This window comes from Uranotaenia lowii, chromosome 2 (genome assembly GCF_029784155.1).
Source record: "Uranotaenia lowii strain MFRU-FL chromosome 2, ASM2978415v1, whole genome shotgun sequence".
Lineage (NCBI taxonomy): Eukaryota > Metazoa > Arthropoda > Insecta > Diptera > Culicidae > Uranotaenia > Uranotaenia lowii.
The window spans coordinates 286,599,284-286,615,326 of NC_073692.1; the positions used below are offsets into that span (position 1 = coordinate 286,599,284).

At 36.3% G+C, this 16,043-nt stretch overlaps 1 protein-coding gene across 1 annotated transcript; it reads right to left on the reverse strand.

Annotated features, from left to right (window-relative positions):
• Window positions 1-9,700: 9,700 nt before the first annotated feature.
• LOC129748714 (condensin complex subunit 2) lies at window positions 9,701-14,266 on the reverse strand. The gene is made up of 6 exons (XM_055743406.1): window positions 13,892-14,266; window positions 13,572-13,706; window positions 13,304-13,499; window positions 10,742-12,012; window positions 10,506-10,673; window positions 9,701-10,441 (listed from the first exon to the last, which is right to left on the reverse strand). Exons 1-6 carry the CDS (start codon window positions 13,976-13,978, stop codon window positions 10,112-10,114), a joined length of 2,187 nt encoding a protein of 728 aa, XP_055599381.1. The 5' UTR covers window positions 13,979-14,266; the 3' UTR covers window positions 9,701-10,111.
• Window positions 14,267-16,043: the final 1,777 nt, after the last annotated feature.

Below are 16,043 nucleotides of genomic sequence, written 5' to 3' on the forward strand. Positions count from 1 at the left end.
ACCCCAACTGGGAAGAAAACGCAAATATAGAACAGAACACAGATGTGCCCTCAAACATTGTCACTTGGTTAGGGTGTTTGTTACGGTTATAGGGATACACAACCGAAAAGTTCTATAGCTTTAAAATTAATCCTTACTTGGTCACCTTACCCCACCAGAGTTTTATAATATATAAAAAAGGCACCACATCGCGGGGAAGCGACGATTTAATAAATTTAAATTTGTAGCGAGAAAATCCAAACGGATAAACATTACCAGATCTCGTTCCAGCAGATTGTGCCGCACAGCTCAGAGATGGTATAATGTAAAATTTGCACCGGAGATGGCAAAGTTTGGAATGTTATTGCTTTGCCCTTTCCATCTGAAGAAAGATCTTTTCTTTTTTTTTATTTCATCTAACGGTGACTTTATGATGGCGCATATCAATTGAAAGTTCCATTTTGAAGGAAGGGTGCTGAAGGAATTAAAATCGTTGCGAATCAGTGCAGGAGATGGTATAAGATATTAAATTATGGAAATGTAGAACGAAAACAATTGATTCCGCGGGAAATTGATCTGATTTTATTCCTACGTGTACAATACACAATTGAAGCTCGGTAGAGTTTTTGCTTTCAATAAACTCTGGTTCAAAATTACATAATAGATTCAAAATCATACTGCAGTTCAAATACAGAATATATATTCAGAATTCAGATTAAGAATTCAGATTCAGAATCCTAATACCGAATTCAGATTCGGAATTCAGATTCAGAATTCAGATTCAGAATTCAGATTCAGAATTCAGATTCAGAATTCAGATTCAGAATTCAGATTCAGAATTCAGATTCAGTATTCAGATTCAGAATTCAGATTCAGAATTCAGATTCAAATTCAGAATTCAGATTCAGAATTCAGATTCAGAATTCAGATTCAGAATTCAGAATCAAAATTCAGATTCAGAATTCAGATTCAGAATTCAGATTCAGAATTCAGAATTCAGAATTCAGATTCAGAATTCAGATTCAAAATTCAGATTCAGAATTCAGATTCAGAATTTAGATTCAGATTCAGAATTCAGAACTCAGATTCAGAATTCAGATTTAGAACTTAGATTCAGAATTCAAATTCAAGAATTCAGATTCAGAACTCGAATTCAGAGTTCAGATTCAGAATTCAGATTCTGAATTCAAATTCAGAAATCTGATTCTTTTAGGGGCGACTGAATAATTGGCTTTAAGTGGGTTGATTTTCAGCTTCCAGTCTCAATTTTCAAGTGAGAACGATTTTATTTTTATATATCCAACGTTTCGATCCTTTGTGGACCTTCATCAGGGTTTAAAGTTTATAAAAAAAAATTAAGTTCACGTCGATTGAATCTAAGTGATACTTTCCGAAAAAGATGGGGTTTTGTCTGGTTTGATATGGCGCATCATTAGATTCAGTCGACGTGAATTTATTTTTTAAAATAAATTTTAGTCTCTTATGAAGATTCCATATCCCATCCCGTTGGATATGTAGAAATTAAGTCGTTTTCACTAAAAACCTGAGACTGAAAGCCGAAAATCAACCCATTTTTAAAATTTAAATCCTTATTTCAAATTCAAATCACAATTCAATTGATTAAGAATTCAAAATTAATTATTCAGAAATTTCAATCGAGAATTTGGAATTCAGTTTCAAAATTCGGAGAAGAGATTCAGAATTCATAATTTGAGATTCAGATATTCAGAATTCTTACTCAAAATTCAGCTATGGAATATCGATTCTGAATTGAGGTTTAATTTCCGATTTCATAAGCATAATTAAGCCATATCCAGGCAACCATAAGTGCGTTAAAAAGAGTTCATAGAAGCTTAAACAGTTTTCGTTTCTGTCTAAAGTGAATGCTAATCAGTCCAAAATTTAAGTTCATAAAGCTGCTTTGAAGTTGGTTTAAGTGGCTGAAAAGAATGATATAGGGTGCCCACGATGAAATTGCCACACACAAAATTGATTCGCAAAATTCAAGTTTTCATCTGATTGCCATTAAATTTTCAGGAATTGAAAAATAACTATTAAAGTTCATATTATTATTTAACTCGTATTTTATTTACAGTCCATACGCAAAGGCCCGCACCTTGGCCTTAATCCCGGCTATAAGATTCTGCACAACCTGTGAATCAACCGTTTTTTGCATGTAAACCAATACTTTATATAGTTCCGCGACTGTCTTTACTACCTTAGGTCGTTTAAGAAGGTGCTGCTTCATAATCGCCCAGTACTTCTCGATGGGGCGGAGCTTCGGAGTGTTGGAGGGTTGAGCATTTTCAGCACGAAATCGACCTTATTATCCCCATACCACTTCAGCACGTCCTTGGAGTAGTGGCATGAGGCTGAATCCGGCCAGAGGATTGTAGGGACATTGTGGGCCTTCAGGAGATGAAGCAGCCGCCTCTGGAGGCACTCTTTCATGTACACCTGTCCTTTCTTCGTGTCCTGGGTCACGAAAGGTGCTCAAATTTGGACATCTTCTGAGTGCGGACATGCTCCGGAACGCTGAACTTATACTTGGCCGTGGAAAATAGATTACCGGGGATCTGTTTGAAGGCGGCCTTCACATATGTTTCCTCGTCCATGATGCAGCATTCACCTTTCGTCAGAATGTTGAGGTACAACCACTGATGAACTGATGTACAAGCTCGAACAAAAAATCTTCAGAAACTTGTGTAAAATTTCCAATGCTCTCTTTTAAATAAGCCGTTAAAAAGTGACGAAAAACAGTGCCATCTATTGCTTGATTTGTAACTTTTGAACGGCGCAATAGATGGCACTGTTTCAAGATAGCTCTTTTGAAAGTAAGAATTTTTCGAGAGGGCGCAATGGTGTTTGAACACATTTATAAATAAATTTAAATACGATTAGATGAATTGCTCTATATAATTAGATGAGCTACGAATAAATTTCAGCTGAGAAAAATAGCATTATTATAATGATGTCACTAGAGAGACTGACGAAATAACAGATTATAAAATTCCAGAATCGTATTCAAAATTTCAAATGCTATCATTTAAACAAGCCGAATCAACTTTTGAAGTACCCGATTCTTGGAAGAGCGCAACTGTAAATGATCTCAAAGATTAATAAACTAACATCGTAGAAAAATGGACGGCTTCAATATATTCACAACAAGTTCAATTCATCTGGTTCAATTTACCTTGATTCTTTTTACTAAAGAGGCTAACTAACAACTTTGAACAAGCTAGACGAACCAGTTATTTTATCCAGTTTAGCTTAAAATTACCAATTCAACGAAGATATACAGATACTAGGCTTCTCTGAGCGGCATTTTCACGCATCATATCTGTTTATATTAGGTGCTTCATGCTAGTTTGAAGTAAAATTTTGATATCGCAGATCAGAAATGTGTAACGAATCTTCAACATCAATTTGCGCGAAACTCGTCAAATAGACACGACCTTAATTCTCATAATTTACTAAAAGTTTGTTATTTTGTTTTGTTTACATTTCATTTTCTTCTTGACAGTTCTCTCTGGTGTCCTTGGAGCAGGGTTGTCAGATGGTTTTTTAAAAAATCTGTATCGGCCTCATGAAAAAATCTGTATTTATCTGTATTTGAACTTTAACGACCAAAAACTTATGTTATTGTTTTCTATGTAAGCTTATCGCTTAATATGCTATTTGGAAATCAGTTTTGATGGTTTTAACGTATTCATTATTCACAAATTGACAATTTATTTCATTAATTGAACTTTATCTAGAGCAGGGGCGAGAAACCTATTGAACCAACGGGCCAGTTTTATTTCAAAATATTCTCGGCGGGCGCGCTAATATGAAATAAAACTCGTCAATCATTTATCGAACTCTATAAATAATAACAAAAAGATTTGCTAGATAATAAAAAGTTAAATCGTAATAATTACAAATTTTTTATTTCAAATCATTTATTTTAAATCTTTGAAAAAATAGTTTTTCAATTAACTTTAACTTCTTCGCAAACATTCGTTCTTCCAAACATAGACATCATTTGCATCACATTTTTTCTTAAAAACGTACGATGCACAAACACGTTTAACGCCTTTCCATATAATAATCATTTTTATCTTAACTGGCGGTATCTACTCATTACTTTCTTTAAAAGTCTTCTGGAGCTATGTATCTATATCACAGCAATAACTAAAAAACTAGAGATATATTTTTTTTTATTTTTGTGGTTCAAATTCACTGATCTAAATTTCGGTTTTCTGTACGTTTTTCCAAAAAAATCCACAGTTTAAATTGGCCCTACGAAGCCCTGATTTTTTTCCTGCAATTCGCGAAAAACATTTTTAATATAACGTGTCAACCAAATTTGCTGAAATCCTGGGAATAACAAAAATTTCACAGATTCCCAAGCAAATTTTAGGAGAGTCTACATTCTTTATTGTTTTTAGCATTTTTTAATAGATTTTATTAATTAAACATTAGTGCCATTGGGAAAAGCTTTTGAAGGCCTGATGAAGAAAATATCTTAACTTTTTGAATATGAATTGTTATTTACCAAGTGAAAAGACTGAATTTGTCAACGTTTGGTATAACATCAGAGAACATTTCCACAGAATTTTTGAATCAAATACAAAATTACAATACAGGGTTTTATCATGAATGTAAATTTTTTTCCGGCACTTTTCATGCTGAGTTTTAATTCAATTGCTAACGAAATTAGCATTTTTTTCCAATTTGATAAAATAATAATGTTTTCAAAAAAAATTTCTGCTGAGTTAATTTATCATACAACTTTATCTTTGACAAAAATATGAAAATCATAAATATTCTTCCGATTTTTTTAATTTGCGTTTGCCACTTTCATTAAGTTATCGATTTTGAATTTAAAAACGCTCAAGAAATTTAGGAAAATTTTATTTTAAATAAGAATAAACTCCAATACTTCATTTCTGACAATGATATTGCACTTATCCCTTTGAAATTTTCTGGAATTTCTGGAAAAAAGTTACCAATATGAATGATTGAGGGATAAATGCAAACAGAAACACGTAAATTACATATTTAAACGAGTCATCGCCGTATCAACTATTTCTGGTTTATTGGCTGGTATTTTATGATATCTAACGAACTACCGCAGGCAAAAATTGCGAAAATAATTCAATTCGGAAAGGCTTCGCGGGCCGCACATTGGGGTCTCGAGGGCCGCGAATTGCTCATCTCTGATCTAGATTGCTAAGTTTTTTTTGTTAGATATAAAATTATTATTAAAGGCTAATTAACTCACACCAGATGAAAACATGCAATTTTGTTGGCCGCAACCTAACAACCTTAGGACAAATTTTAAAAGTTTGTCGCATTTGAATAGCATTTTGTTGAGCATCTTTTCATTTTCATACAGAAAACTTTTAAACTATGTTTTTAATTGTCTAAATCGGAAGGCAAAATGCTTAAGATTTAGCTCAATGATATTGAGTTATAATTCTAAATAATTAACCATATAATTATGAATGTTATTCTGAATTCAAAATCTCATTTCTGTTTTATAAATTTTCCCAACCTTATTTCTAAAATCTTAAAATTCAAAAATGTATATTTAAGTATGAAAATTGAATTCAAGTTATGATTGAAAGTTACACAAGGAAAAGTCATTTATGTTTCCTATGTTTTAATACTTAATTGATTTTAGAAGATTTTGGGTTCCTAAATTCAAACCAATCAATTTCAAAAAGAAATTTTAATATATATTTTTTTAAACCCTAAAAATAAACCTACATGAATACGTACAACAGATTTTAAACCTTTCTGTTGTCTGTCATTCAATCAATCTTGCTTAGATATTTTTGTTTCAGAAACACAACGCTTTAACAAATTAAATAATATCTAAATAATAGATCTGGCATCATTCAAAAAAGTTTTTGAGAATTTGATATTTAGGATTTTAACTATTTCCCAACCTTGCCGAAGTCTACAAAACGTTTTGACTGGTGCCTCAAGAAATATGAAAGATTTATTTTGTTCATTAAATTTAGTTCAAAATTTCCATTTTTTGTTGAATTGGAACAAAAATAACAAAACGGAAACATTTATCACTTTTTCCTCCAAAGTCAAAATTACTCGCGGTCCTCGAGAAAGTCGATAACTAAATTGTAACAATTTTTTTTTATATCTTTGTAAGTAGTTTTGCCAGCGCATAAACTTATTGAATGCATTTTTTAATCTATTTTTTGTATTTATATTTAAAATATAAGAGCTTATATCACTCTTCTATTGCTTGAAATTTTCTGCCATGTGTTATCGATAAAAATTGTAAATCTAATTTTTATATCCTTAGCACATTTAGGACTAACTATGAAAAGTTTCGTCTAAGAAACATCACGCCTGATTTTTTCCTGTATTTATGAACTAAAACTGGTTTCAATAAGTGGGCTGGCTTAAAAAAAATTACTGCATATCGTATAAGAAATGAATTTGTTTTAAAATTCTAAAGTGTTCTTCTAGTTTATTCAGTTAAAGAGTTTTGAATTAAAAAACTGAGGATGCAAACCTAATTGAATCTGAAATAAGAATTTTCTATATGATTCTCAATCTTTTTCTTTTTATGTGATAATCTTAAATACCACCCTACTTTATAGATATCAAACTTAAGGAGAAGATGTTTTATACTGATTTTATTATCAAAATTTGTGTACTCTGTTTGGGGGGGGCTATCATTCGCCGTTAAAACTATAAAGTTATGCTGTTGAGAAAAAGAGACTATTAAAGCTCCTACTAACCTAGAATAAATTATGGTTACAGTCTTCACAAAAGCTTACTTGTAGAAGTTAATGGTCTGGATAAATTATATGTGCTGTTGAAACATTTGCGGTATACTGCAGTTCGAAAGATAAAGGTTTAAAAAGATTTAGCTCAGTTAACCCGTGGAAACCATTTTATCAACAATTGATTTAGATTTTCTAAAAAATCTGTATAAATCTGTATTAATGTTCAAAAATCTGTATAAAAATCTGTATCTGTATCTTATCTGTATTGACGTTGTAAAATCTGTATAATACAGAAAAATCTGTATATATGACACCGCTGCCTTGGAGCCATCTGGTGGCTCAACCAAAAAACATAAAATTTATTCAAAACGGTCGTCGGGACTTTACACACTTTTCAAGGCTTAGCTTGTACATCAGTTCATCAGTGTCCAAAGTCATATTTTTTTTTAAATATTCAGTACATCTCTGTTGATTTTTTAATGGAAAATTTTGCTCCCCAATACAAATTTCCATACAAAATTTATAAATGAATGAATCACTTTCAATTTTTTTTATTGATATTTTCGGCAGTAAAAACAACCAAAAAAAATTATGGGAGATGTTAAAATTTGAAAAATGTCCATACAGAAACTTGCAGCGGTCTTCATGTTTCTCCATTGATAGAAATAACAAACGCATGGCCAACGCTTGGCACTTTAAACGCCTGAATGTTGACGATATTTTTCATAATTGTATCGTTATAAGGTTACCAAAATCATGATTTAAAATTTTGCCAACTTTATTACTGTTTATATCATGTAAAATAGCTATGAAATTATTTTAATAAAAATGATGGTTTTGTTTTGTGAGTTAGGTCCTTTTATATTTTTAACGTATTTATGTTTGAAATCGATTTCAGTTCAAGAGATAATTGGCCGTAATTATGGGAATAATTTTATCACTATCTATTCAAGTGAAATTTTGTTAAAAAGGGAACCTTAACATCTTCATTTTTTTCGAATGTCTGCCAGCCTGCTTACTCAAGAAGCAACTGTATACCTAATGAAGAAACGGCATTCGATCCGGAAGTTCATTGATGGGAATTGCGAGGCGCCATAAACTTGGCATCAACGGATGTAGCATTTTCCCAGGTCACTAAAATCGACCGTGGTACCTACCTATGAATGTACCTAAAACATGCAGCTCAGCCGTCCGGTTCAACGAAATATGTTGCATCCTTAACGAACTCAATCTTTTATTCGACGCGCCTGTATCGGGTAGAACATTATAGGGAGGGACCAACGTTCATATCTGCTGCTGCACACGTCTGTCGGTTTCTTCATTATTCAAACACTGATCTGTTTTAATGTCAGATTATTGAATCAAGTAAGACATTCGCAGTGCAATGATGGAGTGGTGAATTTCCAGTTCCTCCGGAAAGCCGGTGGATTTAATACTGTACACAGCATGTAGAGAGCCCGCTCAGATGCTGCCATCATGGAATGGGGCGGTCGGTTGGTCTCCGGTGATACTCTTATGCTCGTTTGTGGGGCATTAAATCTACAGAAAGCACCAGGGAACCGGAATACCGGATTTCTTCCCGAGTCTTCTGCCTTCGGGATTCACCAAACCAAACTCGGGAAACTAAAATGTGCAATGCCATAAAGTGATTGATGTTGCACAACCGTCTGTAATAAACCCGATAACGTATGGCCAAAGTGCAGAGCTGCATAATAATCGAGTTTCGAACCGAGTGGATCATTTTTGCCATCGATGCATCGCACCCAACACCACCACCAGCCAAAGTTCGGTTCAATATTTCATCGAATCGAAACGAACAAAACAGATGAAGACGTTTTTCTAGAGTTTCCCAACCCCAAGAGAGGGAAGCTATAGGGTGAAGGGAATCAAATCTTCCCAAATCGATGGCATCGAGAGTTCAAAAACTTACTTTTCAAATCCTGCAGATAATTCGTGGTTTTAGTCATGACATTTGAACTGATTAAATTTTTAAGAAACTTTTTCTGAAGGCTGTAATCGGTTAGAGAAGACAACATTTGAAAAAAAAATCCTACTACTAAGTATTTCATTTTATCAAAAAAAAAAATTCGAAAACTTACAAAATATATCTTGATCCTTCAAATTTTTAATCAATGGCTAAGACAAGGTGATTGAATCCATTTCTTGTTGGGGGTGAGTTAGTAGCACCAAATGACCACCTTTCCAAGTAGGAATATACGAACCACATTTGCTTCGGATCAATTTGGAAATTGAGTTACCGTTCAAATGCTGAACCGATCGGTTGGAAAGTGGATTAAAATGTTTCTATTTTGTTTCCCTCTCTCAATTATTCCGAGTTGATTTGCATTTAAAACCAATACATCTGTGTTCGGGTTTCGTCATCGATCTGTCCAGTTTGAAGTAGGAATCTTCTTGTGTGTGTTTTTTAATGACTTAGAAATATTTAAATGTATCTAAAAATGTGTTTTTTTTTATTATTCTTTATAAGGACATTGAAAAAAAAAATCAAAAGATTGTTATTTTTTTGAATAAAGTAGTCTCTAGAAAGTCTGTATCAATCAGAAACATTTTACAGCTCACAATAAACGATGTTTGGTAGATAATCGTATCCAGATAAATCAACAATTTCTTAAATGAATATTAAAGTTCAAATATGTTTGGTTGTGTTATTCAAATTCGGATAAGATAGTTTCACCACTTTACTCTGATATCTTGGGCACGGACGATCCGGGTATTTAGAAAGCAACAAACAAATTGTAAAAATAATCAGCTATTCCTAAATACATTTGAAAAAAAGTATTAAATACAGGGTAAAGCTCGAAACATTGTCGAAGTTTTTGCATGTGCATTCTTAATCCTTTTAACTACCACAATTAAGAGTGATTCTCTAAGGACCTCCTTTTCTGAAAAATAAATTTTTAGCTATTACGTAGAAATATAATTTTTGTTCTTTTGGTTCTATAAAATAAAGCGAAAGCTTATCAGGAATCCTCAGCTATATTAACAAACTATATTTTACACTCGTTCCTTGTTTTAAAATGCTATAGAATCCGTAACTTTCAACGTGTTTCGCATAGCGATTGGTCCTCATGGAAATGCATTCGTTGAAAAAATTCTTTCTTAAAACTATTTTCAACATATGAGACAATATTCTAAGCTGTGATAGGAAAGCAAGGTATGTTCCGAGAATATTGCCTTTCTAAAAAAAAGAAGGAAATACCGCTCGTGGTGGAAAGTTTCTATAATTTATTCTTGTTATTTCGGAGTCGCCGGTTGAATGACGTATTTGCGTATATGAAAGGTAAATTAATAAAAGTAGACGTTCGCATTGGGATAAACTACTTTGCACTATTCGAATCTATCAACTAAAACAGCACCGCATTCTTGCGTTACGCTGGGGGTAGAATCGTAAAATCTTTCAGATCATCTTGCCGCACCAACCTCAGGGATCGTTCGTTCGTAAGATGCAGAACCGAGTAGAATGCTAGCGATTTGGAAATGTTTTCACTCATCGTTTTGGTGAGAATGTTCGGCAATTCCCGATAGATGGTGGAGAATTTGGCCTTGCCTTCACTTGGTTCGGTTGTACTACTGCCGGATACGTTCGGGTCCGCGTTTGCTGTGTGCTGTTCAGTGATTAGCCTCCAACAGCAGGTTTTGAGCTGTTTCATGTCTACCACTTTAGCCGTTTTTGCGTACGCTATGTGAATTTTTGCCACCTAATTTGAAAGAAAACTATATTAGAAACAGACAAGTCTTGGGGAGAGATTTGTTACTGCTCACCTTATCTGGGGCACCTTGGAATTCTGTAGGTATAAAATCTGCACTGGTGTTGAGGGTAGGAGCGCCAGAAGGTCCGTCACCGTCTCGACTGATGTCGTCAAAATGATGATGATCATCTCCACCGCCAAGGGTTCCAGCATCATCCGCAACACTGTCGGCGATTTCGTTCTGTAATGAAATGCCAAAATTGTTATTAAGTTGTATGAAAAGCTTATTCAAGTTTGCAGCCAACTTACCCCTACTCGACTGCAATAGTTTGGATCAACTGGATTGTCGTAATCGTAGTCATCCGCTGGAACATCTGGCTCTGGAGCAGCGTCCACGTCTTTTACTTTCAAACCCCGGCTAAACTGGTTCACATCAAATCTGTTCCGTTCTAAATGAAAATCTGTGGGTAACTTCAGTTTTTTAGCATCCCACTTTCGACAGATCAAACTCTTCAAATGAGTTATGTTTTTAACGGGACGAGTTTGACTGTACGGCGGGAAAAACTCCTCACCCACGCTTATAATGTCGTCCAGGGTGTCCCCTTCAAAGCGTTTTTTCTTTTTCGTTATTTTATCTTTGGGCTTCGATGCTTTTGCATCACTGCCGGAAACCGTACTGAGGGCTAACGATAAACCTCGCAGATTCCTTGACCTCTTGAACTTCCAATGGGAAGGACCAGCCCAAAACTGCGAGATGGTGTCCAGCGCTCGGTAAGAATATTCCAAATTAGCCGAAGAAGAATCTATCGGACGCATATCTTCGATGACAACGGTTTTTCGCTTGAGACCTCTGCAATTTTGTAACGCGAGCTGATCGTCCTCATTGAAATCATCGTCATTATCTGGGCCTCCCAGGGCATCAGTCGAGGCATAATCGATGATGTAAGCGTCCCCAACTGGAATCGGTTCAACATCTGCGTCCATATCGAATCGAACATCCAGAGCCGACCGATCCAGGGGCATATCTGCATCTCGAATCTGCGGATCCTGGGTATCTTTGAGCTGGTCTTCGTCATTGTCTTCCTCTTCCGCAGGTGCATCCGTTATCACGTACCCTTCTCGTGTTTGATGCAACTTGTTTGCTCGCGTTACACTATATAAGGTAATCGTGGTGAGTGCTGAACAGTCTTCGTAATCTTCCTCTACGTCCAAGTCCAACTCCAAGGAATCTGAGGCATCCCAGAAGGCATAATCCATCCGCAGCTTCAGTTCGCCGTTTTCGGTCGGTATCAAATTTTGCATCAACCGACTCGAGCTGTTCACGTCGCCGACAACGGAATTCAGTTTTGCGAAAAATGGATCCGTGAAAGGATTGGTATCGAGGGTGGCGTTTATGCTTTCCTTATTTTTTGTAACCGTGCTAACCTGCTTTTTGGCACGTTTCTTCTTCGGTTTCGGTTGATCTTGTGTGCCTGCCCCCTCCCCGCTGCCCCCTGCTATACTGGCGTCATTCTCTTTGTTGGCCCCATCGTCACCGTCGTCTTCTTCCGCTTCCCGGTTGTTGTCCATTGCCCGGGCAGCTGTGGGGTGGTGAAAAAAAATTTTGATGCTGTTATGGATTTGCCGAAAATTTAACTGCAGAATATAGATTTTACTGTATTCTATGCTTAAAACAAGCTGACCTGAATTACCTTTACGTTTAAAGGCTCATCATTAACCATCATTCGTTCTAAACCAATGGTTTTCGCACTTTTTCGCTCATCGCCCCCTCTACCGCCCCATTGCAGACTATCAACGCCCCCCAGGGGGCGGTTGGGATCACTTTGAAAACCACTATTCTAAACTGTCAATATGACCCTTGAAAATTTGAGGGCTTGTAATTTGTTTCAGGAGCAAAAAAATGTATAAATGTATACTTTTCAAACAATCAACCAACAAAATTTTTCCAGTCTTAGGAGAAATTTCTGAAAGTGGATTGGAAAGTTCACGTAGCTTAGTCATCATTTAGTCATCTAGGCAATAATGTAATGATGCCAAAATTTATCACTTTACGAAATCTCGAAAACTGTAAATTTTGTACATATCGGTTAAGAAACGAGAAAGATAGGTATAGTGATCCAAATGGAAGTTTTTTTTGTCTGAACTTCCAAGAAGCGTACATAATAAGTATTAATGCAAAGAGTGAGATATCATGAATTCATTGGGGGTACTTGAAGATTTTTTAAAGAGCCTGAATAGAGTTATAAGCCACCAAACTTCCAATCCTAGTGTCAAATTAACACTCGAGAGCGAATTAGAGTAAGTTAAATCATAAGTATGTTTTTTTTCGAATGTTTTTTCGCTAAAATTTTTTTAAAGTTTGAAGTGTTTTATGGAAATTTCACAAAAAATATCAAATTTCCGAAAGATAACAAGAGCAAAAACCCCCTCTTACTACTCCACAGTTAGGAATAATAATCCCGGCACTTAAAAACTGAAAGATGGGAGTTTCATCACTTATTATATTCTTGATTTCATTGATTTTTTCGATAGAAAATTACTCGACCTATAGATTTTGCGCAACAATACAGTATACAATTTTGTGGCATACAAGCTTTCGTGCAATTTATTCCAATTTATTGGTTTTTAAATTATTTTAAAATAAAGCTAAACTGTTCTTTACTTTAGTGTTTTTTGTTGGAAAACGTAAAATCGTACCAATTGAAATAAATAAACAATTTCTTTACGATTTTTTACCGAATCTAACTACCTACATTAGCTATTGCTATAACCATTTAAGAAAATTCCCGCATTTAAATGTTAAATCCTTCGTAAATTTTTGTAAGAATGGACAACCCACCCAACACAGAGAAAATGAAACCCGATACTCACACTGCCGGGTCAGCTCGGAGCACATCCGCATCACATCGGTGTGAACGGAATCAACCCGCAGCCCGTAGACCTTGGTGGAAGCCTCCAAGGTCGAGCCAGCAACCTGGAAATTCTGCATCGTATTCGAGTGCCGGGACATCAGCTTGGCGAAGGTGTCAATAATCGTCACCGACCAGGCATTGTCCTTACTCAATTTCTGTTTAGAGCGAAGAAAGGTTTGATTAGACTTCTTAAAATACTCCCCCAATCACCCAATATCCTTGCTTACGTTATCTGAGTACAGTTGAAGGCACATTTTGATGTTTTCATTATCTTCGACAGTATTGCCTCCGGCAACGGTGCTTTCGTCCAAACTGGCCGCAGACCGCCGAATTCTTCGTTCCGCCTCATCGTCATTCACCTCCTAAAGCCAGCATTCGATCGAGAAAGGTCGCGCGAAAAAGGGAGACCAAAATAAGAACCAATTAGAATTGCGTCGATATGGAAAGCGAATGAGAATCCCATTCAAATCGATACCCCAGCCGCAGGACCCTTTTTGTCCTCTGAAACTAGTTTTTCAGTATTTATCCACAAACCACACAAACCCACCTCGGTAGCCGGTGTCCTTGGGGTCCGGAAAAGTCGGGAGGCATCGGACCTTCGCAAGGGTGATTCCATTACAGCAACTGGCGTCATTTCGAAAATCTCACCCAACGGCGCGCCGCGATCCACAAAACAAATTTGGAAGTTCACTCAAATCACTCCGCCCAAAACAAAAACATTAGTCGCCCCGTTTTACACCGATCGAACTACTACCGGCACCAGCACCACTAAGCACTAAAAAAAGGGGGTTTTCCGAAAGAAAAAACCTAGGAAAATCGAACCAAGCGTTCGGGAAAATTTACTCAAGCACAATTTTGTGTTGCCGTCGATGATGGGGAAAACAAACGACCGTTTGCTGCGATCGTCGGCCACTGAACTGAAATTGTGACAGTGACAGATGTTCGAAATGCAACCGCCCCTCGAGGGGATTAAACATCGCACGGTCACGCCCGGTTTTGCGATGTTTTATGTGTGCGCATGGTTTTGATTGCCTAACTTAAGGATAATTTTTATTGGGAACGTTATCGTGTTGCACCTTATCCAATTGCTGTGTTTTAAACGATTTTCAATCAAAATCTTGAAAGTTCAACAAGAGAAGATTGTCATTTTGTTCGAACACAATGTTCTATGGAAGAAAAAGTGCAAAACAAATGCTTGGGAGAGGAATGGGAGAGGAACAACACTTCAGTTTTGCTTCTTTTTTTAAATGTTTCAAAGGATGGCTTACTATGGAAGGGATAACGAGTTCTATCTGGATTTCTCGTTCAAAATTAGCGCCTTTGAGTATGCAATAAAATCCTAAACAGTTATAAATATGCATAACAACAAATTACTTAAAAGCATAGTGCACAAATCAAAAGCGAACGAATCAGCTATAATGTTTTTGAAGAGTGAAAAAATACGTCTCTAAAAAAAACTCTTTCAAAAGCGCAGTTTTTTTTATCAACTTTGGTGTGCTATCGCAGAATAAAATCAAAAACATTGAATAATCCAACTTAAAATACTGAGCATTTGTCAATTTAGTCACATATCTTGCATGCAACAATTTGGCGCTATTTGAATGACCTAAAACATAATAGTTTTCAATAAATGGTGTTTGTCTTTACAATTTTGAAAATATTTCTCAATGTACTCTTTTTGGCGTTGCAGAATATGGTAACTCTAGTTTTGCATATCATTGAGGCGCATAGCTCGGTTAATACATGTATGAAAACCCCACAAATGAGAAAACTAGAAAATCAAGAATAATGAAAAACAGACTGAATCCAGAGAATACTCGCTAGATATAGATTAAAAGATACCTGAATGCATTGTGACAGCTTTTTGTGCAAGCGGAGGATGTGGTATCCTGACAAACTGGGTAAACTGCATGAGTATAAGAGACTATAAAAAGGATGCATAGTCGAGAGCAGAGCTCAGTCTTTTTTTTTGACCGCGCTCTCGAACGGTTGCTTTTTCCTTCGCTCCGTAAAGTGTTTTCAGTCAGTTTTACAAGACTTTCCAAATCACGGACATCCTTTCGACATACCATCCACTTGGTATATTTTCTACGCGTCGTTTAAAGAACTTTCCTAGTGAATTGTTTTCGATACATTCATCGCCCAGAGGGCACTTTCTCCATCAAGATGGGGGACCCTCCTCCGGCTTGGGGGCACTCCTCCCTCCGGCCCAATAATCGAAACGCAAGAACGGTTCCCGAATGGTTGGATCCCCGTGGCAAACATGGGGAAATTCTTTTCCTGCGTTTAAAACCTGTTAGCCCTTCCAAGCTGCCAAAGAACCCATTCATAATCTCCACCTCCGTCGAGCAGCTAGTGGGTAAAATCGAAGGAGGTAATCCAATCGATGGCGGTTCCAACTATCTGCTCAAAGTACGGAATCCGACCCAAGCTGCGAAACTGATGAAGCTCAATCGCCTCACCGATGGAACTCCAATCATCATCGAACAACACCCAACCCTAAACTCGTGTCACTGCATCGTCTCTTGCAATAGCGTCGACGGCCTCAGCGACGACGAACTTCAAAAATCCCTGGCTGATCAAGGAGTCTCTAAGGTTTTCCGTTTCCTAAGGAAGACTGGAGACAAAACCACCCCCACTAACTCCATGGTACTTACACTGCAAGGTTCTGTCCCCCCTCCGTATATCTATTTCGGATT

Coding starts and splice junctions, on each gene's coding strand:
- LOC129748714 (XM_055743406.1), bottom strand. CDS start 13,978: ATGACGCCAGTTGCTGTAATGGAATCACCCTTGCGAAGGTCCGATGCC. Junction 13,707..13,891: donor CAAGGACACCGGCTACCGAG/GTGGGTTTGTGT, acceptor TGCTGGCTTTAG/GAGGTGAATGACGATGAGGC. Junction 10,674..10,741: donor ACTATTGCAGTCGAGTAGGG/GTAAGTTGGCTG, acceptor ATTTCATTACAG/AACGAAATCGCCGACAGTGT.